The sequence below is a fragment of the Aphelocoma coerulescens genome, chromosome 5, assembly GCF_041296385.1.
Source record: "Aphelocoma coerulescens isolate FSJ_1873_10779 chromosome 5, UR_Acoe_1.0, whole genome shotgun sequence".
NCBI lineage: Eukaryota > Metazoa > Chordata > Aves > Passeriformes > Corvidae > Aphelocoma > Aphelocoma coerulescens.
Window position 1 is genome coordinate 40,530,902 of NC_091019.1, and position 24,765 is coordinate 40,555,666.

Genomic DNA, 24,765 nt, shown 5'->3' on the forward strand with positions numbered 1-24,765 from the left:
AAATGGTCTGCTTCTGTTGTCAAAATAAATGTAATTGACAAATGCAAATTATTGTCAGGGTTTTCTTAGCTTTGGACACTCCTGGTGCTTCATTATGAACTGTCAGACTCAGTAGACTCTGTAAACTTAATTTAGAGACCAAAATATAGTATGAGTTTACACGTTAATATTTCACACTCTTTCGATATAAATTTAAATTTAATTCTTGGCTCATGGAGATTGAATTAACACACATTGCCTGTTGAAGCTGGTGTGATAGTTTATTCAGGGCAAGTTCTTTAAATCTTATTGTTTCTGAAAAATAGTTTCCAGGTATTCAGGAAAAAAAATTGTGAAGAATAGAGGCTTTGCAAACTGGGCCCTCTGAGGTCTGGCAACAGTGGCTAAGTGTATGCTAAGTACTAGATTAACTGCAATTGCCTTGTTGGTTTTTAGACCAGTTATTCTGAATAGGAAGAACAGACTACCCTAGCATTCAGCTGACAGTTGCTGAAGGTGAGAGAAATTCATATGAATAATGGTACTGCATTTTCTCCTCTAGCAATTTCTTCTGAAAAAAGTAAATGTTCAAATCTGCTCCTTATCATCCCCATGTCCAGGGAATGAAGGTAAAGAATAGAGTGGTTTGGGGGGCTGATTGAAGTAATCTCATTGTTGTCTTCTTTTTCTGTAGTAAAATCACTCTTTTACCCAGTTCTCCTCTCTGGATTAGGACCTCTCATTAAAAAAAAAAGTTGTTCTCATTTGTCAGAGAGACTATTTGGGCTTTGCTCTTGCCTAGTACAATTCTCATAATAATCTGGACATGACTGGCAAATGTCCTTGAAAGCAGAAGGTGGAATGGGGTTGAGCAGAAAAATTCTAATTCAGATAGCTAAGAAAGAGTGCAAAGTGACAGTGTCTGTGACGGATTAGCTTTTTGTTTTAGGCCTGTACTTTGCAGATAGTGCTTGTTCACAGATGTTATTTTTAATGTTTTTAGTGTTTTCACTTCTCTAAATAAATACTCCATTGTAAATTGCATTAGTGTGACATACGTGTTCAGTTTGCCGTGTCCAAAACCAAACATTTTACACTGTGAGAGTTGTCTTTCCACATCTTTCTCCATGTGATCTGGTGTGAAATGGATGTTATAATACTTACTGATCAGTTTAGATGAGGGCAGTTTAGCTTTAGGGTGACAGCTTTATCCAGCCTGTGATATTCCTCTGCCCAGTTGTTTCACTGATAGTTCCACTGAGCAGGAGGGAGAATCTTGCTTTAAGATTTCTATTATCTTTTTATGTGGGCTAGTCAGTAGTGTCCTTATCTCTTATTACCTGCTAGTTCTTGGGCAGAAGAGGATGTGTGGCTGTTGGAAACATCCGCTGTCTGAGCAGTTGTTCAATGACTCCTCCAAAGAGAAGGTAGCAAGCAGGCTGGAGGTGTGACACAGCCAGGATCCAGCCTTTGGGACAGTTCTGAGCTATGTTATGAGTTTGAAGTGAGAATCCTGTAATGGAAAGTCACACTAGCGGTTCTTTTAAGCTGCTGGTTGTAATGAGACACCACACACAAAAGCTAAAGGAACGTCTTTTCATGGTTTATCCAAGGAGATGAACCATCTTCTAGTGTTAGTTTATCTCCAATTATTGTCAGTTGAAATTACAGCAAAGACAGAAGTCTTCGTTCTTGCAAGACCTTGTTCTGCATCTTCAAGTGCAAAGTGTATCTGTAGTTGCAGGCACATTTTATCTATGAAGTGGCAAGAAATTTAACAGAAGATCAGAGGGGCTCTGAAGAGATCTGTGGCCAAGAGGAGTCAGGTTAACCAGGCTATTTATGACTGGAAGATCTCACCTAGAAGTTTGAAATTAATGCAATGGAAAAGGTAGCAAAAACTAGAAAAAGTTTTGAGTGGTGTAGACAGGTCAGGCCATCTACAGCTGTACTGAGGCTTGAATATTGTTCCTTGCTAAGAGCGTTCAGTGCCTGTCAGCCAGCAGATAAAATTATTCTGTCTCTTTATCCTCCAGAACTCAGTCGGTCTCCCTGGTCAGTTATACTTCACAGCTTTTGAGGTGGCACTGTTTGCTAAGAGGCTGATATAAGACGTGGTCTAATACTCTTGTGTGATGGGATCCTTAATCATCTGTCTTGGATGAGAGACACGTAGCGTGATTCTGAAATCTGTCTGTGAAGACACTGGAGGGGAAAAAAAGAATATATTAGGGGGATCCTTTTCATCCTAAGGTAGACCTGCTATGCTGCTGCTGATCAGCTGTTTTTTAGACCTCTGTGTTCTTTGCTTGGGTACGAAGTGACTATAACAGAGGTTTGGTGAGATTTCACCTTATGCTTTGTAACTCAAAGCATCTAATGCAAGCCTTAATGATGCAGTGAATGTAGGTGATATTTTCTATACACAGAAATTATAGGCTGTTTCAGCACTTGTAATTTCCTGAACACCAGTCCACCAGAAGGGTACCAATATGCATTGTAGGCACATCTTTCTTTTACTGAGGATTAAGGACCTGGGGTTGAAATAGAAAGGCAAACATCAGTGCTACAGGGTATTGTTAGTTCTGTCTCTTTATATAATATGTCCTAAGGATTAAAAATACAGTTAACATAGTTTTTACTAATGCAATCTCAGCTGGAGTGCTGAGTCCAGTTCTGGATCCCTCAGTACAAAGGAGTCATGGAGCTCCTGTAGGTAGACCAGCAAAGGGCAAAAAAGAATAGGGGATGGCAGCATGTCACTTATGAGGGACCTGGGGCTGTTTAGCCTGGAGAAGATTGAGAGGGGATCTTATCAATGTATATAAGTATCTGAAGGGAGGAGAAGAAGAAGAAGCTGGGCTCTATTTGGTGGTGCTGAGCAGTAGGAAGAGAGGCAGTGGGCAGAAACTGATGTACAGGAAATTCCATCTGAACAAAAGTAGGAACTTCTTTAATGTGCAGGTGTTTAAACACTGGAACGGGCTGCCCAGAGAGGTTGTGGAGTCTCCATCACTGAAGATACTCAAAAGTTACCCGGACAGAAACCTTAGTAACATGCTCTGTTGGACCCTGCTTGAGCAGGGAGATTGGTCTAGGTGACTTCCAGTGGTCCCTTCAAACCCGACCCATTCACAGATTCTGTGTGACTCAGTGAACGTGTATCAGCTTTTTGTCAACAGGAATACATTGAAATTAATTTAAAAAAATGGAATGCATGAATAAGTAGATAAGTCAGTTAAACATAAATGTGCTCTACTTAGATATCTGTACTATGCTCAAGGCACAGAAACTTTTTCTGCACACAGCTGCAAACACAGGATTTTTAGTACGTTTCAGTGTGCAGTGTGATAGCATTATAAAGTTTCTGCAGCTTCTCCATTCGATTTGTCAGCCTCAGTTTGTCGTTCAGACACTTGTGTAAACATGGCACGTATTGCTTCAAGAGCATGAATTCCGTCATATTTCATTACTTTATTGATCAAAGTAACTTTACTGTTTGATATTCCCGTTAATTGTGTAGAGTCAAGATAGCAAGGAAAGTGTCGGCTGCAATATTTCTTGCTTATCATTTGAATAACTTTCTGAATTAAACATATGTAAACTTACTCAGGGAGGGGAGCACTATGAAAAGTCTCATTTGCCATATTTGGTTGCTAGTAAAGGAAATAATGCTGCAAATAATAATTAAATTCTTGAACTTCAGGTTGGGTTTGTTGGATTAGCAGATGTACCAAAGAAAGAGAGAAGATACTTGTTTTATAGGGTGTTGGTGTAAGTCAGTACAAGCTGGCTGTGAATAAATTTTGCCTGTAACTAGCTCAGAGTAAAAAGGAAAATAGGAGAGAAACAACTGTTACATCCTCAACGGCAGCTTCTTGAGCATATTGGCTTTCATTCTGTGGAAGAAGCCATGGAAATTGTCCACAAGCATAATTTTAACTCATCTATTTCAGGAGCCAGAAGCTTTTTGTACATAGGGTTCGTGCTTATGGCAGCCCAAAGTCTGTAATGTGCCATGGGGTCTTTTTGGCATTTTTAGTTTTTTCCTTTGGATGAAAATTTGTTAGTAAAAAGTACCTCTCTGTTAAGCTGCTTGTGGTTTTAGTGGGTGTTTTTGTTGTGCATAGTCTGTCCTTCATGCCATGCCAGTTATTAGATTCTTAAAACAATTAATAGTGAACCAGAAAATGTAGACTTCAGTCTTGTTGACTTCATATTAGCTTCTGTGTGAAGATCCAGGGAATTCTGAGCCAGCATCTTCAGAGAAGAGTGTGAATAAAAGTGTGTATACACACAAGGCACATATTTCCAATTTTGTTTGGAAAGAAAGCAGTAATAAGCATTTTTTTCAAGTATTGAAAGATCTTTGTTTTACGAGTATGCAAAAATCTCAAGGACACTGCATCTAAATTATTTTCTTGTGGCCGGTGCTTTAGGGGAATGCCTGTGCATTCATTTTGTGGAATTCACCCTACATTTCAGTGCTGCCTGTAAAGTGTAACCCTGCATTTGGTGAAATGAGGAGCTAAGGTGACTTCAGTGTAACTGAAAGGCTTACACATTATTCTTTGTGATGCCATTGGAAACAGGTTGATTTGGGAATACCAGCAAATTATTTGGATGCCAGAGTTTTAGCAAACAGGGAAATTGCATTTGCTTGGTACATTATATGTGCCGTTCAGTTTTTGGACTTGTGTATAATACTGTGTAAGGCAGAGATCGGCAGCTTTTCAGGAGCGAGGTGCCAGATTGTATTTTTCTTTCACAAATTAGAGGTTAAGAATGCTGGCTGAAAACATTCAAACATGCTGTCAGGTGGTGTTTGGAAACTGCTGGCTGTCAGCCCGCAGTAGGTGGATGGTGTAAGGGGCAGGGCTCACTGTCCCAGTGCTGCCAGAGCCAGGAGTGATCTCAGAATGCCAGGGCTTCTGGTGCTCTGGTCGCTGCCAGTGATGCCAGGGCTGCGTGCCTCTGGAAATCTACCCACCTCTTCTTTTGCCATGTACACCGAGGATTGAGAACCTCAGGCCCAGTAGGAAACTGTCCCAAGCATCTAGAATTGTCGGTTGTAATTGCTATTAGTGTGAAATTTGACATAAATTTTTTGTGCATGGTTGGCATAATGTGACTCTACAGAAATCTTTTTGTAACAGAGACTTTTGATACTAGATGGTCAGTGTGAAACCAAAGCTAATCAATTGACCAGTAATGCTCCCTTGTACATTACATTTTTCTAAAATAGGGACAAGCATGAACAGTTTTTTGTTGCAAGTTTTGAGGAAATAATATTTGAAACCCCTGAGTATTTGGAAGAAGATGCTCTTTTTGATGTGGAATATTCTGATGTCTGTATTGGTTTTGCATTCTGTATTAATCAAGAAGTAATAACAGTATAGGATAGTAACCTGTAGGCGTACTTTACTTTAGAGTCTAACTTTGACAAAGAGCTCTAGCTGTTTTATATGCTTAATAAGTCTCAGGAGTACTAATTATCAGGTAACCTGGAGCCATGTCTGAACAGTGAACAACACTTTATTCAAACCTAGTGCAAGCGTGCATGAGTTGGCCTCTTCCTTTGTGGTATCATTCATGCAAATGCACTGGTGTCTAGTGTGACATGGTTCAAGAAAGCGCAGCAGGTCCAGAAAACAGCAGTCTGATTGCAAGCATCTGCCTCCTGATTTTAGAACAAGGCTTATTGTTAAAGTAAAAGCTTTCAAATATAATTATGGCATGGGACTGTTACTGTGTAGATATTCCCAGAGTACCACCTCTGCAGTCTGTCAGCATGTGGACCATTGTCTTCTCTCCAAGGTTGTATGATACTACATAATTTTTCTCATTTAGAAAGTATAAATGGTTTCTGCATAAAAAAAGTTATGATGAAAGTATCTAAAATATTTTTATCACTTCATATCATATCATATCATCTCAGTTATTTTGATCTTTATGTAATATAAAACCTGGCATCATTTTCTTCCTTAAAAGCATATAAATGTGTGACTGCTTTGAATTTAGTAGCATGTACTAAATAATCAAAATATTTAGCAGAATAATTCATAATACACATTTAAATGGGATTTCATGTTATCTTTTCCCAGGAGCTGTGATTGTCTCCACTCCACAAGACGTGGCTTTATTGGATGCATGCAAAGGAGCTGAAATGTTTAGAAAAGTCCATGTACCTGTAAGTCTCTCCATGAAAAATACCAGTAGATTTTTTTTTTCCCCGAAGTGTAAAAAAAATTTCTATAGGCAGCAATAGGTGAACATTCAGAAAGCACTTGAATTTAATAAGTTCTTCTTAAAAGGCTTAGAATCCATCTTATATCTGTATCAGGAACTTGAGTTAACTGAAAGGAGAGAATCTTCTCAGACTGAGGCCATAATAATAGGTGATTTGTTTTAAATCTGTTTGTTTAATCATGTGGAATGGATCAGCTTGCTAAACAGAATATCTTACAAAGTAATGCGTGCCTTTCAGTTATACTGTGTGTCCTCATTATATGTCCTCTTCAGCACTGTCTGTGTTGGGGCTTAAAATCTAAAATTTCATGAAATGTAAAAAAATAATTTATTGATATTTTTTAAGAAGCAAGCTTGAATTTTTGTGGAAATACGCCTATATCTAGTTATTTTGCCATTTGAAGGGCTCCGTACCTATCACGACAAGTAGAAGGCTGTCTAATCACTGTTTTTCATTAGGTTTGTAGCTTATGTGTTAGCTTACTTGTTTGAGGAATGCAAAATTTAAGAATGTCCACAATTAGGAGAAAATATTAAACAGGCTAACATCCTTGGCTTGATATATTCTCTGTGTGCTAGAAGTTGCTAAGTAACTGAGTATTATATGCTAGAGTATGTTTATGTAGAGATTAATTTTTACTTTGAAATGGGCAGTTGATGAAAAAATATAAATTGAAATGCTTCCTTATCATAAACTGTAAGGAAAAAAAGATGTTTTCTTGCTTACCTGTGCAAGGTTACTTTTACTCTTTCTTAAGAAAGGAAGTTTCTTTCATAGCTAGTGCTTTGCTAATTAAAAAACTCAACAGAAAGTTGAAGTGAATGCTTTCCCTTTTTTTAATTTACAGGATAGCTTAACAAAAATAAAAACAAAATACTTTGATGAATTCCTTATTACTAACTATTCTTTAAGCATATTTGCATCAAAATGAAAGTATTGTAGCTTTTATAATTTGCTGCCAGAAGGAAAACAAGAAGAATAACATATGGAACATTTTGTTTTGATTTTATGTTTGGGTTTGTTCAAATGATGTAAAATTATTTTCTTCAATTTAAGTTGTGTTTTAGTTAGTACTTCACTGAATTTTCCTTCTGTTTTAAGAGAAATTACTAAGATTTCTTTCTAAAACTGTTTTGTTCAATGTCCTTTGAAGAGAATGGCCTCCAAGAAAATCATGCATTCTAGAACGGGCTTGGCTAATACTAATTGGACTAGTGGAACAGAAGACATTAAGTATGATCTGTTGGGGTTCATTGGAATTATCAGATTTTGTCAAATAGAGTGACAAGTCACAGTGAAGCTGTTACACCACATGTTGAGTTTGAATGTGCATGAACCATCAGGCCTTACCTTTTTCATGATGCTGCTTCATTTTATTCTACCCTGCTTCATTTTATTCTGCCCTCTGTGTACATGAGTACAAATGTGTCGTTTATTTGAGTTTTAAAGCAGCACCTGCCCATGTACTATATTTCTAAATGTCAACTAAATATGAGGATCTAAAGAAAGTGAAGTGACATAATTTTTCATGGACAATTTCAGATCTGAGGTTTATGTCAAAGAGGTGGAATCTGCGGGTCTGTGCTAAAATTACATATCCTGATTACATAATTAACTGATCTTTAAATTTCTAGTCTCTGAAGTCTTTAATCTTTCAGAAAGTGCTTGGGAAGAGCTGACTTTTCAAAGGAGCAGAGTCTATAGGTTGCTGAACTCTGAGTACACTTTTTTATATTTAATGAACTTCATTCTCTCCCATGTACATACAGGCCTACATATTCCACCTTCCCATCACCCCCACTGTTATTAGTTATCAAAGACTCAGATGACATGTGTAGTGTTACTACGGTAAAGTCAAAATTGTAAATGTTGTTTGTCCTTTACTGAAATTGAAGTAGAATGACTGAAGGAACTAATGAAAATCTGGCAAGGAGAGTCAGCATTAAAACTAGGATTACAGGGCAAAATTCGTATTTTCAGTCTTAGGGCATAGTAGTTAAAAAAGAAGTGACATTTGTTGTGCAGTGAAGCACAGCTACAGTTAGAGAAGGAATTTGCAAAGTGAAGCTGACTTCCTATCACAACAAGTTTCAAGATTCATGTCTATTATGTGAGTTTGGCCAGTGTTTTCTTGCATTCCCAAGGGTGACTTGAAGTGAATAATTTTGAGTATTTAGGGAAAAAACCTGCCTATTTCCACCTGCTGAGGCTGAGTTCAATTCATTATATTTTATCTTATCAATCATATCCCTGAAAGAAAAGACAGGGTTTTAGTTAAATCTGCAACTTTTCTGGAAGTTTCCTTCAATTGGAAGATTATGCTGTAGATTTTGCAGGTTTCAAAATACTGCTTAAACTCAGCTATGTGTTTCCTTCTGAGTTGTACTAAAATTGCTTATTTGGCTATGTTTTTAATGGTGTTTCTGAAGCATCCAGAAAAACCAGCTGAGATTATGGCGTCATGTTGGGAGCAGATATTAGAGGCAAAAATTGCTCATTATAAGATGAAAGGTAGGAATGCAGAAATATTGTGCATGTTTACCTGAAGCAATACAATGTGAAGTGACTGACTGATGGTTACACAGGAAGTTGATGGCAGAGGAGCTGTAACCCTGGTCAATTCAGTCCCCATCAGATTGAAGTCAGACCTCAGCACCATCTGTCCTCAAATACAGTGAATGACTGAAGTGGATTTCTCAGGAATTGTCTTCTAATGTAAATACAGAGAGCTTTCATTTCATCACTGTATTTTCTTCAACTTAAAAGGTTGTATATTTGGATTTAGGCTTGATTTATTGTGTAACCAAAAGGTTAGTTGAGCAGAAGAAATACGTAAACATTCAGAAACTCTGTACAGATAACGCATAATGAAGGGGTTCTTCATTTCCTGTTATTTCTTGCCAGATGCCTCTTTGCTGTTTAAAATAACGATTAGACTAAATGGAATACAGCTCCATGCTGCTACCATGGGTTAGCTCCTGTAATGTGGTGCATATAAGTTTTCATGTCATTCCTGAGCCAAGTTTGCCAAGCTCACTAAGGACTAGAATAGTATTCACACACACTTAGGGGATAGCTTGTGTAGACAGTAACAGCTGCTTTGAAGCTATTACAAGTCTATTATTTGAGCAGGGAAATGAGGGTTATTACTAACTTCATTAGCAAGACCTATTACTTTGTAGATTTAAAAGCTTACAACCTTTAAAAGAAGGTCATAATGAGCTCCCTTCTGTAAATATATGTGCAGAAATATGCATGGTAAAAATACAGTTCAGCAGTAATGTTCTGTGTTTGCAAAAATTCTGTATTATACTTAGTATTTTAAGTGGCATCTTCATATTCCAGAAGAACAGATTATATATTATTAAATATGCACTACTCATTGGCTGACAAACAGAACCAACACTGAAAAATTAAAATTGTCGTATAATGCTGAAATGTCATTTGCTTTTAGTAAGGTTTGTTGAAACGGAAACAAAAAAGGACAGTGTATAAGGCCTCTAAAACTGAACTAGCATTGGAGATACAGCTGCATCTCAGCCTTTGCTTTTACATTGGCAGAAGTACTCCTTGTTATTAGATTATTGAAATATTAACAGAACAGCTGTAATAATGCTTAACCATTCACAAAACAGACTACATAACTTTTTCTTTGATGATAAATTTGCTGGATCATAGATGTTGTATAAGTACTTTGAAGAGGACAGAAAATGTGAACCCTGAGATACCTGAAAATGAATTAACTGAAGTATAAATTCTGATTTTTTTTTCCCCTTGTACTGTCAAAAATGGCCTCCCTGTATCCTGGTGAAAATATTTTTATTTTGTCAAATAATACTCCTTCCAGTGTCCTCCAGTTTACCAACAAAGTAAAAACTTCATGACTTGACTTTAGGGGAGATCAGGATGAATAACTGCTTAGAGTTCATCTGTAGAGACTGTGGCCGTACAGATCCCTTTTGACATCCCTGCACCTCGTACCCTTGAACATGAAGTATTTCATGTCTCTCCTAATTTAAGAATTGGATGATAAAATTACCTGTAATAATGTGCCAGTAAATAGAAACTTGTTCCTCTTGCTTCTCTGGCAGTCTCTGGGAGAGAATAGAAAAGGCAGAAAGTCAGTTTGAGGTGTTAAATTAGAAATAGGTTAAATTTCTTTTAACGTAACTATTTCTTAAAATGTTCCTTGCTTTAAACCATCTGAGAGTTTTACGTAATGAAAGGAAGATGTAGCAAATATACTTTATGGTGGTTTAGAGAAAACAGGTGACCATCTTTTGATAAATTTCAGTTTATAGCTAAGGAAACTTTTATTACGATATTGTAAATAACATACTTTATTATTTTCAAGTGCCAGAAGTTGTACATTCACTTTTAATTAAATAACTTTATATTAGTTGGTTGCATTGAACACTGCTATTTCCTCTTAGATATGCTTCATTAGCATAGTGGATATGTTTCTTCTCTAATAACTAGAGACTACTAGAGACTCTAATAACTAGAGACTGCCTTGTTCAAGCACAAAACTAGAAGGCTCAGGGAAATGTAGATGTCCAAAATGCTACAAAGCAAATAACAATATAAATTATATATTCATTTTTAAAACTCAGCTATAGTTTATGTGACATATCTCAGTAACATATAAATCTGAAAGTGAAATACATAGCATGGAATCTCTTAAAGCAGGTGTTCTGTTCATTAGCAGGTGGATAGAAACTTCCACCCTGTAGCATTTGAACACTGTTTTTATCACTTCTGGAAATTTTGCTCTGCCTCAATGAAGAGTTTTGTTTACTATGTGAATAAAATGAGATCAATGCTATCATTAGCATTATTTCACATTGTGAAAGCAGATATTTTGTGTGAATGACTTGGCAAATTTTTATTTGATGTATTTGGTAAGGATGACCTTGAAAACCTGGCATCAACAGAAAGATACCCAGGATGTGTGTATTAGATTTTTATGCTGTGGGTTTTGCCACTTAGTTTCACATAATTATTTCTCTTGTTTGGTCTTTAAAATGTATTTCTGCTCTTCAGAAGAATAGCAAATCTGGTTCTTTTTGAAAACATTTCCCTACAGGATAACTTATGAAAAATACCTTAAAAGCATGTCTGATTGTGTAATTCCTTGTAATAGTATGTTTTTATTTTGTCTTTCCTGAAACTGCGAAGTACAAAACTGTAAAACACAGCATGAAAATTCTTCCACTATTCAGAGTCTGAAAATGAAGTACTGGCTGGGAGAGTTCTTGGCAAGTTAGGTTTTTGCAAGAGGTACCTTTTGTTACAAATAAGGCTATTAGTCTTTGAGGTATAAATGTGAAAAAATTGAAATAATGCACAGATGATGGTGCCACTGAGGTGACTAGTAAGAGCTGATAATGATAATAATGAGTCTGATTCCTATTTTAAATCACCACTCTGTGTTGATTCTTAGTCAATAATCTGTGTTGTCAGAGATGAATAATGGAAATACCAGTGCTTGGTTTGAACATCCTTTCCTTTCCTTTGACAGGTTTTAGGACTGGTTCAAAATATGAGTGTTTTCCAATGTCCCAAATGTAAGCATGAGACACATATTTTTGGAGCTGATGGCGTAAGAGATCTGGCAAAAACTCTTGGATTAGATATTCTGGGTAAGAATATGGAAATGGTTTTATTTTTGAAGAAAAATTTATTGGTGTGCATGAAGCATTAACTGAGCTATGGAACTGCATAATCTTAGATTACTCTATCGTCAGGCAGTTTTCAGATATAATAGAACTAATAAGTGGTATGCTCTGTTCCTTGTCAGTCTTGTAATGGGGGTGTTGACTGCATATGAAAATTCTTGAATTGCATCTTAAATCTTTGTATTTACAAACAGTCCAGAACATGAATTGCTTTGATATCAGTGTGCCATATTACCTGAAATTCATTATATGATTGATTATACAGCAATTTTTACAAAAAACCAAGAATTCTATTTAGTCTTAGGACAGTCCTGAACTGTGTCCAGTAATATCAATAATTTTTTTCTCATTTATTTCATTTAAATGACTCAGTGGAGGTCTTAAAGCATCCTTCTGATACCTGAAAGAAAGCTGGAGGTTTTTTACATAGGCAGGCAATGAAAGAACAATGGAGAATTACTTGAAACTGAAGGAGGGTAGATTTAGATTAGATATTAGGAAGAAATTTTTTACTGTGAGGATGGTGAGGGTTGTCCAGAGTTATGAATGCTCCATCCCTGAAAATATTCAAGGGTGGGTTGGATGGGGCTCTGAGCCACCTGCTCTACTTGAAGGTGTCCCTGTCCATGAAAAGGGGGTTGGAACTAAATGATTTTTAAGGTCCCTTCCAACTTAAACCATTCTATGATTAGCTATGATTAAGCTATCTGTCATGCCTGTAGGCTAAAATATACAAGGATCTTTAAAATATACATTACTGATTTAAAAAGGCATGGTTCAACCTGTGCTGTAAGTAAAGAATATAACACAGCGTAATTAAGTTGGTAAATGGGGTAATTGCATGTGCTAATGATGTGTTTCCATGTATTATCTAATTATCTCAATGATTTTCCATAGCTAATTCATTAAAAAGAACCAGGAAGCTCACTTAGAAAGATCAACACAGAAACATCAAGGTCTGACATAGACTTAATATAGCAAGACAACACATAATTAAAGACATGCTTTTGGGCTATCTTTTAGTTTTCTGAATATATAATGAGTTGTGATCAGAGCCCAAGGGGACTTCTACAGCCCTGAGTTATGTGGATGGATGCAAATGCTCTGCAAGCAGTTGAATCAAACATGCATTTAGATACACAGGCACAAATGATGTGCCATGGCATTGGTCCCATGGGTGGTTTTTGTTATTTCCTAAGAGTGCAGAACTGATTGTGAGTGGATTTAATTAGGAGTGATGTGAGAGATATACAGATTTAGCAGGGGATAGATGAGATGTACAAAATAAAGCAGAGTGAAGTTTAACTTCAAACTGTCAATGCAAAACCAGACGATTACGAATAAAGCCACAAGGATTAAATTTAGAATTACAGTACTTGATCTGATTAGTACGCTCCTCCTTCCAGGGATGACCATTATATAATAACACCTTATGATATTGTAAGAATTACTGCTTACAGATTTTAAGTTGATACATCCCAAATGGAAGTTTTATCTCAGTATTACTTGAATTCTGCCCGAAAACCTTGAGAACATATTTTTACATATATATCTGTAAAATGCATATATTTAAAATTAGTAATTCTAAATTTATTTTGCCTATATTTTCCAACACCTGTGGCTGTTCTGTTTGTTTAGATAGGCACCTAGTCCTCCTTGGAAACCCAACAAGGTAACATCTGACAGATTCTGCAAGCTAACAGTGTGCGGGATTGAAAAGTATTGTCCTTCCACTTGCTCAGAGCTGGCTGTCATTAGTTTTACTGAATACCTTATTTTTGTTTATGACAGAAGACAATTAACGGTTGCCAGGAGACTTTCAAGTGCAGTTCATTATTTCATATACTTCTGATTGTCTTGTATTTTTACTGTTCTCTAAAGGAAAGTGTGACAGGGTTTGTGAGAGAGACTTAATGCTGCTGATTTTTCTCTCTCTGTCTCTGAAATTTTTGTCCCTGAAGCTTGAGACCAGTAACTATGACCACAAAGCTATGCTATTTGTATACATGATACTGAGATAATAATTTCTGTATGTTCCATCCTGACCTTTGCAATTCCTGACTTTTTTAAGACTACCTGGTTCCTGACCATCAGCAATGACTGTCAGATTTTTAAAATTCTTTGGTTTTTCTTCCTACAATAAATTTAAATTATTCTCTTTCTTTGCAGTCAGCAGTAATTGTTAATATCAGAAAAATGTCAAATGACAAGTTCGCATCACATTGGGTAGTGAAGGATAGTCCAAAAGTTTTATCTTCCTCAAACCCTTATCACCCAAACAGCTATGCAGATGGTTTTAATGTCTTCTGCTTAAATTATAGAGTTTTGATTTTATTTAAAATTAAGAATGTATTTTGCTTTATCTTCTAACTGTACTTCTGTTCGTACAAGTCCTGTTAGGCTCCTGTAGTACCAGCACACCCTTGTAAGTCTGAGGAGCAAAAGAGAGAGGCTGCCATTTTGTAATTATTGGTGATTGGTTTTAAGCTGATAGTGAAGGAGTATTTTTTCATTAACAAAACATCCTTAGGAAAAAAGAGAAGATTAGTCTCTACATGAAATAAGAGTAGGAAGTGAATTTCAGGAAGATTTACAAAGTTACTTTTATTCCATTAAGAATGTTTATGGTTAGAAAACTTTCAGAGGACTCCCTGAATTTTTTTTTTAAATGAATACATAAACAGATTATTATGCCTAAATTTATTCATGACTGAAATAAATAAGAAAAAAATAAATTTGAAGGAAATGGACTATAATTATCATAAATAATAAGGTTCTTCAAAGATTCAGCACACTAATCATGGAGCCACAGCTTTTGTGTTTACTACTTGTTTGTTTTTGTTTGTATTCTGCTTGCTTTGGGTTCTGGTTTTTATCTCTCTTAAACTTTGTCAGTTTTCATACAGTTTTTTTTAATGTTTCTTTTTCTGAATACACTGAATCTCAGTAATTGACACTGGCCTTGGTTTGAGTTAAATCAAGTTGCTAGAGTGTTTGAATTAAGCTGATACAGTTTCTCATATGTCAGGATTGAACTGCGGTAGGCTGTTCTGTCTGCATCAAACCATAATGTAAAATGTAGCTATGTCTTCCAGTAAAAGAAAGTTGGTCTTCAGTTCACTTCAAAATTACTTGTGTAGCAGTGAACTAAACATAGGAATCTCCAAGTTTTTTGTAGTGGTGAAATCTGTGTTTCAGAAAGTATGTCTCAGAATAGAATAGGGCTGCTAATTGAGTCTCCTTTAGAATGTTTCTTTCCTCTCTGATAGTTCCCGGCTCATTATAAAAGCAGAATATAAAGATGATTTCTGTTGGAAAGAAGAATGAACTGAATAGTTGTCCACCTTTGAATTGGATCCAAGGCCTAATAAGGACAATAACAAATGCTATTATTTGGAAATTAGTATTCAAAGAAGTCTTTGAACAGTGATTAAAATCTTAAAACAGCACTGAAAAGAATTTACAATGAGGAGATAGGCTGAACAGTAAGTTGCATGATGAGCAGTTGCCTGACACTCAGGCAATTTATTTCATGTGCTGTGCACAGTATATGGCATAATTCAGCCCCACTCTTGACTGCTGCTTAGATGTAAAGATGTATAGTGAAAAAAGTGATTAATGCTGATAAAAGTCATTTGTATCTCAGCCTGTATTTTTCTATGTGTTTGAGGCAAAAAGCCCTGCCTTCTCTAGTAAATGACTGAAGCATGGTCCTTTCTTTTCAGTGAAAGAAAAATCCAAAATATGTTTGGCATTATTCATTATGGATGTAAGGAAACTATACTGCAGCCAATTTTCATTTTAAATGCTGATTTTTGGAGATAAAGCAATTCAAAGAATATACTGAACGGGAATTTGATTTAAGTTGCTTTAACTGCTTTATATGGTTTATATGCTTTTTGTATGGTTATTTTAAGGAAACATTTTAGAAGTACTAGGTCTTCACATATGTGTATCTTGGTATTTTTGATGCAGGAGACATTCCACTGCATGTTAATATACGGGAGACGTGTGATTCAGGACAGCCTGTTGTGATCTCTCAGCCTCAAAGTGATGCTGTAAGTTTGGTGCACTGCACTTAAAACAACAGAAAGCTCTCCTTTGAAAAAAGTGAATGGAGAGTGCTCCTTCTTGTTGCTCTTTGGAAAGAAATGTGTATCTGAATGGGAGTAAGGAAATAAAGTAAAAGAAGGTAGTATCAGTAAGTAACTCAGGTCCTTGATTTTGAAATGCTGGTCATCTGTTCTGCTTCTCTGGGTTTGGTTTTGTTTAATTAGGCTGAATCATTCAGAACAGAGAAGATTTGAGCCACGTCCTGGCATGCTAAGAGGAGGAAGGTCAGTGTCAAGCCTCACGAGACCTTGCAGCTAATGTAGGTCCTCTAAAACTGTCAGTTAAGCCTGTGGTAGCTGAGCCTGCAAAGTGTCAAAGGGTTCTATCGAAAGATGGTTGGAAAAAAACTTCATATTGTCAGTACCTGGATTGTTTTCAGCAGGAAGTGGAGCAATTTACAAACAAGAGGAAATGGATTCTTGAGTGCATTTACCATAACATTTTATTGTCAGTGGAAAATGTGAGCTGATGAGATGGTGAGAGTCAAATATGCAAGTCTGTAAAGAAAAGTAGTTGTACATATAGAATTTCATTAATGCTGATAGAGTAAGATACTCCTGTCTGCTGTTTTCTTTCTCCTTTGCTGGAGTTTGTCTGCCAGGCTCTGTAGGGCAGGGTGCTGTGCACAGTATATGGCATAATTCAGCCCCACTCTTGACTGCTGCTTAGATGTAAAGATGTATAGTGAAAAAAGTGATTAATGCTGATAAAAGATGGTAGAATAAATTCACAATAAGGTAGACTGTACCTATGGAACACTCAAATATTGGTAGATTTTTTAATACCATGATTGCTAGGCACACGCTGAAATTAGTTTTTTCCTTCCCAGTATTTTGGAAGGAAAAAAAAGGGAGGAGAGGATTAACATTGTTAATCCAGTGTTACTAACATACTGAACGGGATTCTGGAAGAACAGTGACAGTCTCAAAATTGTAATTTTGTTTTGAAAGAGAAGAGGCAGCACTATGGTGTGTTGCCTTCTAATTGAATGCCATATTTTTGCAAGATTTGGGCAAGGCCCGTGGTATGGAATAATGTAGTGATCTTGAGTCCAGGTCTATTTGAAAAGGAATCCCTATAATCCATATGGTAGTTTCTCTCTGGGAAGTTTGATCAGCAGTGTGAAGGTTTGAGTGGATGCATGGCTTCGGTCAAAGTTGAAGTACAGCAGCTGGGAAACTAAGATGGAAGTCTCACAGCTCACAGTATCTGAAATCTGTAATAACCAAGAGTCTGTAGCCTGCTGGACTATTGATCTGAGAATTCAGACATGTAGGGGATAGCTGAAAATAAAAATAAAAAAGTCTGAAAATAAAAAAGTCAAAAAAGTCTGTTGTGTTGCCATCTGTTCATCCTTGAACTATGTTCTTGATAACAAAAAGATGGGTTATAATCACCATTTGTGGCAATTAAGTTAAATATGCAGAGGAATAAAGATTGACAAATATGTGTGACTCTGGGGAAAAATCTTAATATCCTTCTCTGCCATTGTGTCTGTGAGATAATCACTCTCCTTGAAGAATGTGTTTTTTTTAAATGTCACTAATCTCTATGGAATGAAAAAGAATTTCCTTTTATTCCTGGTTTGCTTCTCATTTTAAAGACAGAAAATCATTATTCTCTTATATTTTCAAAGAAAAATAAAATTCTTAGCACATAACTGATGGTGAGAGAGGTCATATAAGGTCAGATTCTAATCTTTAATACATGACAGTCATCACCATGTTTCTTAAATAAACTGAAATTGTGGCTATTCATGCATGACCAACTTTTGGGATGGAGAACAATGTCTGTTGAATTTCTCTGCTCTTGTTGCTAAAATGTGCGGGGGATTTTCATACAAAATTCTATGCTGATTTTGTTAGAACACACTTACAAATCAAGTACAGAATCATAGAACTGAAATAACACCTAGCAGATTCAAGCAGTAGGGAATAGGGATGGTGATTGATTTCTTAGGAACCCAGCATGCTATCACACCTTCTGAGCTCTGTCAAGCCTAGAATAAAAGGGTGTTTCTAAAATATTGCTTACAGATCTGCCATGGGGTTCATCTTGCCTTGCAGATATCTAAAAGCATATCTCTGACTTCACACTAGAATTTCAAAATGTCTAAGCAAACTTGTCTAAATTTATTATTTTAAAGCTTAGATGTAGTTATTGGAAAAGGGGTTTCCTTTTCACAAATGACAAGGAAATTACTAACAACTAAAAAAGAAAATTATTTGTAGAATGGTGCAGTGTGAACTTAGAAAGTTCTTCCTTAGGGAAGGCACAGAATACACATGACTAATCTGCTTATGGAAAGTACTGACAATATAGCTAAAGGATATGAAGGTTTGCTGATTGGAGTTCTCTTCTGGTGAGGCTTGGAGGCAGTCCCCTGGGAGACATAAACAGTGCTGGTGAAATGATTTTGCTCTTGGTATAACATTGTCTACGTTAGTGTTTTCTGTCAGCTTAGTTGTTCAAATTGTGGCTTTTTTGTGGCATTTTCTTAATACTCTTCATTGAAAAAACTTTCTGATGTAGAAATAGAATATTGCTGTACTTGCATGTCAGCCTAATGCAGCAACTGGGAGTGGCCCAAGATTCTATACAAGAAGCTAATAATTTCTTACTTTAATCAACAGTGAGGGCTTACCTTCTGGAGTGAGACCCTTCTGGAGATTAATTGAGCATTTTTCTCCTCCGTCACACTGTGGAGGTGGATTAGCTGACTAAGGCTCCATTTTTTTGCTCACTCAAACATATGCAAGAGTCACTGGACAGCAAAAGCTGGTAAACAAAACTCAGGAATGCTGCTAAAATGGTAGAATTAGGGAAAAAAGTAGGGGAAAAGGTAGAATAGGGAAAACAAATGAGGAATCACTGAAACCAGGTGAAATTGATCATGCTCAGATGTACTGGAACTTCCCATGGACCATGGGAAAGGAGCCAGCAGCAAAACAGGTGTTTGGAAGAGGCATCCTGAAGCTTGCAGATAAGAAGACTAGAAGAACAGCAAGAGATACAGAACATGATTAATTGCAGTGGAGTTATTCTTCCACCAAATGAGCTGCTTAAATGCCCAGTGAACTCTCTGTCATACTGGGAGAAAAATAAGTAAAGGTTCCTAAGAGCTCTTTCATCTGTGAGTGTAAAGCCCAGAGAGTTATGGAGCAGTTGGTGGTTATCTTGTGAGGAATTCCTGCTAGAAACTTCTGGTTATATCACAGCCTGGATGGCAGAGTGGATTTATTAGTACTTTGGTAGAACAGACAGGCTATCTGTGACTGTTGAACACCAAACTCCCACCTGTCTTAAGGTCAAAGGAGCAGCTCAAACAAGTACAAAATACATTTGCTATACCAGTGTGTCCATTCACATCCTGTATATACAGGTGAAGGAGTTTGAGTCCAGTAAATTGCACACTGATCTATAGGGGAGGAGAAAAAGCCCAGTCAGGTGGAAAGCAGGGATACAAGGCATCAGCAGTCTGATAGAAGAGAGCAAAGTAAGTCTGGTTAATAATCCCTTTTAAATTAAACCAGAACGTTACAAACCTTGCTGTGGTGTCATGCGAAGAGACAACTCAGATTTGTATTCAGAACCACTTTTTCTGTAGAATTCTTATGAAACGGTGATATTTAAGTAGGGTAAAAACATACAGTCTTTTAAAGATTGTAAGAAGTAGTTGGAAAAAAATAGAAGTACTGGTATCAAATAGTCATAGAATCCTATTTTGTGGTTTAGTTGTCATCAATAATTCTGTTTAATGAGTGGTCAATCCAGGGGTTAATATTTTTAAAAGAAAAGCAAACCCCAAAGAAGGCTGCATGGTATGATTTATAGTACGCCTTTTTCATCAAGGCTTCCTTTGAATGATCACAGTAACATTTGGTATGTACAGGTTCAAATCCTTCATTCAGGCTGTAGATAGTACAGTGCATCATCAGATCCTCATTTATGGTTCTGTCTGCTGAAGAAAATGATGAGTGTAGGATAGTCTGTTTGAAGGATGTTACTCTACTGCATTTGACTTTCACTGTTCTACTTACCCATGTTTTTTGGGCAGGATGTCTTTTTAGATGTCTGTAATGGCACCTTAGGGATAGCAGTATTACCCAGCTGGGGCTCCCTCCAAGAATGGCTGTTACAACTGCTGAAATACAGGATTGATAGGAAATTTCCCATGAGCAGTAAGGAATTTTCTTTGAGATTTTAGTTTCATAAATCCAGCTTACTTACCCATCTCCCCGATTTCATGTTATAATGTATGGATTGACTTTTATTGGCTCATTAAGTTTCCCTTTCTGACCTGAGACTTCACTGTAATTTGGCAAGAGTTGCCAGTACATGCAAAGAAGAATCTTAGGGTAGAACTGCCCAGAGGAGGACAGAGTGAGATAGTCTCTGGACCTCTTGTAGCAGCCAAGAATTTCTCTGGTTTGACACGAAGCTTTTATCTGAAGTAGACTCATTTAAAGCTGCATTTATCATCACACTTTCTTCTGAGTTGACCACAGTAAAATGCAGATATTGGAGCGCAGCTTCAGTCATGCACTGAAGGCTGGAGTTGTGTCAAAGTAACAAGCAATTTCCATGGAAATTAAAGCTATTTAAAAATCTGATTGAACTGGCAAATGGAATGTGGTTGCGCAGAGAGTGCTAAGAACAAAAGTTATCAGTGTCTGGCTGGCTATGATTATGTTCATGTAGATGGTAGCTAAATCTAGTATTTGTCCTTGTTATAGTCACTATTTGATCAGTTGCTCATGGTTGCTAGTTTCCTTCAGCAATTAATAAATTACAAGCCCTAACAGGTCAGCTGAGCACATTTAAATTCTTTTTCCTTCTTTACAGGTATATTAGCATCCACAGCATTTGATATTTTAGACAGTCTGGGCTTGCACAGATTCTCCTTTGGATTGCTGGACTGGATAAAGCATCTTAATAGTCTTGGAGTCTTGTAATTACAGACATTAGAAACCATATCAGTACTGGGATTTATATCCAATGGTGTATGAGGCCTACAACCGCGTGAGGGGATTAGTGTGTGTATCTGAGTTGCTGGTCTGAAGTTGTTTGTATGCAGTGGTTTGGGTGAAGAAAGATGTGATGTCAGCTCCTACCTGCTTTGACTGTGTTGCTTGTAAGTTGTGTTCTTTGTTTGTGTGGCTGTTGCACCAGATACTGGCAACCACTGTAGTGAGCTGTTGGCAGGCTAAGATCTGCACTTCAGTGGAAAGCAAACCAGCAGGTCAGGCCAAACCAATCCAATCCATGAGAACAGGGCAGAGTTGGCCATGATCTGTACAGTCTGCATTAATCTTAGCAATGATGCATGCTTCCCTCAGGGGTAAGATTTTTAGGAAGAATGAAATGCCGTAACTGAAGGCTCATATTTCCCTAGGATTCCTGCGGGGCTTAATTAGATAAGCTAGTAAAAAGTCTTGCAGTTTAAATCTACCCCACATCTATTAGCCCATGATAATACAAATTCACTACAGAGTAATGAATGTTCTGTTTATTTAGGCTAAGCAGGACTTTTCACTCCATTTCCTGGTGAACTTCATTACAGGTTCTCTGTTTCCTACTTCACCATCTATGCTGTCATCAGTCACTTCATCATCAGCTGTGCCCTTGAGGTCTTAAGAACTGTGCCTTTCTGGCACTGTTTGTACCAATGTTGGGAGACGTGAGCAGTTTCTCATGTGGCTGTTTCCCAGCTTCTGTTTTGACTCTATGAACATTACCTTCAACTTCTACCTCTGCCTGTCCCAGTGCTGCTCTCAGACTCCATCTAGGCAGTGTTTGTAATAATCAAGTCTGGTCTGATTTTAGGGCATTCTGTCTTCCTGTGCACTTCTTCATCCTCATGAAGTGGGAAGAATGAAAACTGATATGTAGTTGTTTTAAATATAAAGTTGTCCATCAAAAAAAAAATGGTTTTCAGAAAGTCTATAAACCATTCGTTTAGAGCTTTCAAACATAAAGGGAATAACTGACCCAAGAAATTTGCTTTCATCCTATTAAAATGAAAAAGGATATGAGTGATGAATAAGAACTCATCCTTTACTCTTCCTCTGCTGGTTTTCCACCCGGAAAGGAAATAGTAAACCCTGTTCATTTTCAGTTGCAACCCAACTTCTTTTGCTTAGTAATGATGGATTAAACAGCTGAACTGAGCTGTGCTCTCTGTATACAGATGCCATATTGAGAAGATGATGAGTACGAGACACTATTCAATATGTGTAGGGTTGTTTTTATATAGTGCATATTGACAGTTACCAAGATTCCATTTAGACCTTTCAGGTATGTTGGCTCATAGGTCCTCGCTCATAGCTAAATGATTTGTTCAAAGACAGGAATCCAAGGCTCGAAACGGTTGGTTTTTGCCAAAGCCAGGTGACTGGTCGAGTTCTGTAAGGACATGTGGGAGATACTGCTCTGTTCAACAAAGTAGTTGTCCAGGAAAACAAAAAACCCAAAGCTTAGCAGGCAAGACCAGTTGCTGAGAACACTGTCTAGGTAATGCTGGCATGCTGGCTACAAAGAACTGCACCAGGAACTTCCTGTTGCAAAGTGGCAGATCAGCTTTGTGGCAAATGAGAGTCATTGTCCATTGGGAAACTGTTGCTCAGACACTCATTAAAAGCATTTTGCAGGAAAAAAAAAATCTTACTTTTATTGGGATCTTGACATAGGGTAACATTTATACAAACAGTCAAGTCTGTTTATGGTGAATTTATAATTCTGTGTACAATTTGGTCAACTCTGGAGCAGGCAAACAGCCTGGGCACTCTTTAGAAGGGGCCAGGTTTTGTATGCAGGTTGTTAATTGACTGATTAAAATGCATTAATTGATCTGTGCAAAGTGGGAGCTGTCTGTGGGACTGTTCAGGAGAGTTCAAAATTCCCACCTGGAGCGGTCCTACACCAATTAGTCAAATACTTGACTGCAAAGGCAGCTTGACTTCAGTCAATCGCCTTACTTCAAGTTAGTACATTATATTGTCTAGGCAAGTGGTTAGTTGGGGACCACGCAGGACATTAATGGCTGAGTGAAGTGAATGTTGCACACAGGCTGTTACCCAAGTGCACTGCAACTGTAGCCATAGAAGTCTGAAATTGGTGTTTGTGAGTTAAGCTCTAAATTCATTCTATCGTTCTTGCCACAAAGTCATGCATGTGAGAGGAAGCAGTTAGATCTTGGTGTCTGCATTCCTTACAAACTCAGAAAATTTTATGGCTTTAGTTTTAAGGGGATGTGAGCACTGATACTATGAGGTGTAGAGGGTGGGAGTGCCAGAAAATAAAACCCTACAAGTTGGGAGCAATCCCTAAAAAAGAGAAGATGTGAGCAGTGTGTGGCTCTGCAAAAGGCTCACACCTCTTTCAGACCAGTGACAGTGGGTGCTGGTGGCCCTGGTGTGACAGACCTTTTCTTTCTGTTCCTCAAGCTCTGTCCTCTGGCATGTGTCAGTTTGTTTGCTGTTTTAAAGGCTCATCAGGGATACAAGGACTAATTAATTGTTAGAGACATCGTGCAGGAGAGAGGAAAAATCAGTGCAATAGTGATTATTGTGGGGGTTTGTTTGAGTAAAACAGGGAAGGTTGTCAATATGGACTCTGTATGGAGACTTACTGGAGAAGATGGAGCAGGTTGGTTACGATTGAACAGAGTAGGAGCAGAGGAGCAAGCTCAGTTGGGGGACTTTGCTGTGTACTAGACAGACACAGAATGTGGTGCACCAGCTGGAAACTGAAATATGACAAATTCAAGTTACAGATAAGGTGTACATTTTTAACAATGGAAGTAATCAACATCTGGAACAATGTGCAGTGTGTGTATACATACACACAAAACCACTATTTTAATTAAACATTCTTATATCAATCTTTGAGTTTTTTAAAAGATGTTCTATTTTGACGACAAGTTGTTGAACTTAGTACAGGAATAATTTGGTTTAATTTTGTGGTTCGTTCTGTGTTGGACTTTAGGCAGTGTTTTGATATAAGTCCCTTGACATTAGGTTTGTTAATACTTGATGTTGGACTGATCATGGTCCTAGCTGTGTCACGGTTTTTAGAGATGTTAACATAAGTATGCTTACTTGGGTTGCTCTCCATAGTCCTGCAGTTCTGTGCTATTGTGCTCTCCAGCTCAAGGTGTCTGACCAGATGTCACAGTTTGGTGTGAAAGAGTTTACCTGTTGGATTCTAGTGTTGCAGAATTAGTTCTTTCCAATACCCACTTCAGTCTTTTGGAAGGATGTCTTTTTTGAAAATACTTTAAATGTCTGAATAGGAAGTTCCATAGTGATAGTCTAGTCTGTAATGCATTATCTCAAAAAATTTTTTTTGGAATGCTGTTGTTTTCTCTGATTGTCTATCCTGTGCACGGAGCATCTCAGTTGTCAGGATGAGGGAAGTTTATAGTTAATAGTACCTGTGGGACTAAAGAGTCTATGTCCTCCTCATCATTTCTCCTCCAGAAAACTATTGACTCTGCTTGTTGTTAAAAGACCAATTGTTTAGTCAAGTTCTATTCTTAAAAGTAATACCCAAGTTAAATTTAACACACTCCCTCCCCACCAATATTTTATACAATGCTTGTGCTTATTGTGTGTATTAATGCATTATTTTTCCTGAATGCAGGCTAAATTGAACCCATTTATTTAAACATCTTTGGTTTTCTCTTTGTATGTAAAAGAACAAATACCTAATTAATTGTGAAATATTCCTTTTTGTAGAAAATGG

At 37.2% G+C, this 24,765-nt stretch overlaps 1 protein-coding gene across 6 annotated transcripts in view; it reads left to right on the forward strand.

Moving 5' to 3' along the window:
• Positions 1-24,765, forward strand: part of NUBPL (NUBP iron-sulfur cluster assembly factor, mitochondrial) — an 84,768-nt gene that overhangs the window by 59,049 nt on the left and 954 nt on the right. For all 6 annotated transcript variants that reach the window (XM_069017772.1, XM_069017773.1, XM_069017778.1 and 3 more), the window contains 3 exons: positions 6,084-6,169; positions 11,751-11,871; positions 15,883-15,965. In XM_069017772.1, coding sequence (XP_068873873.1) covers positions 6,084-6,169; positions 11,751-11,871; positions 15,883-15,965 — 290 coding nt within the window. The remainder of the gene's footprint in view (positions 1-6,083; positions 6,170-11,750; positions 11,872-15,882; positions 15,966-24,765) is intronic.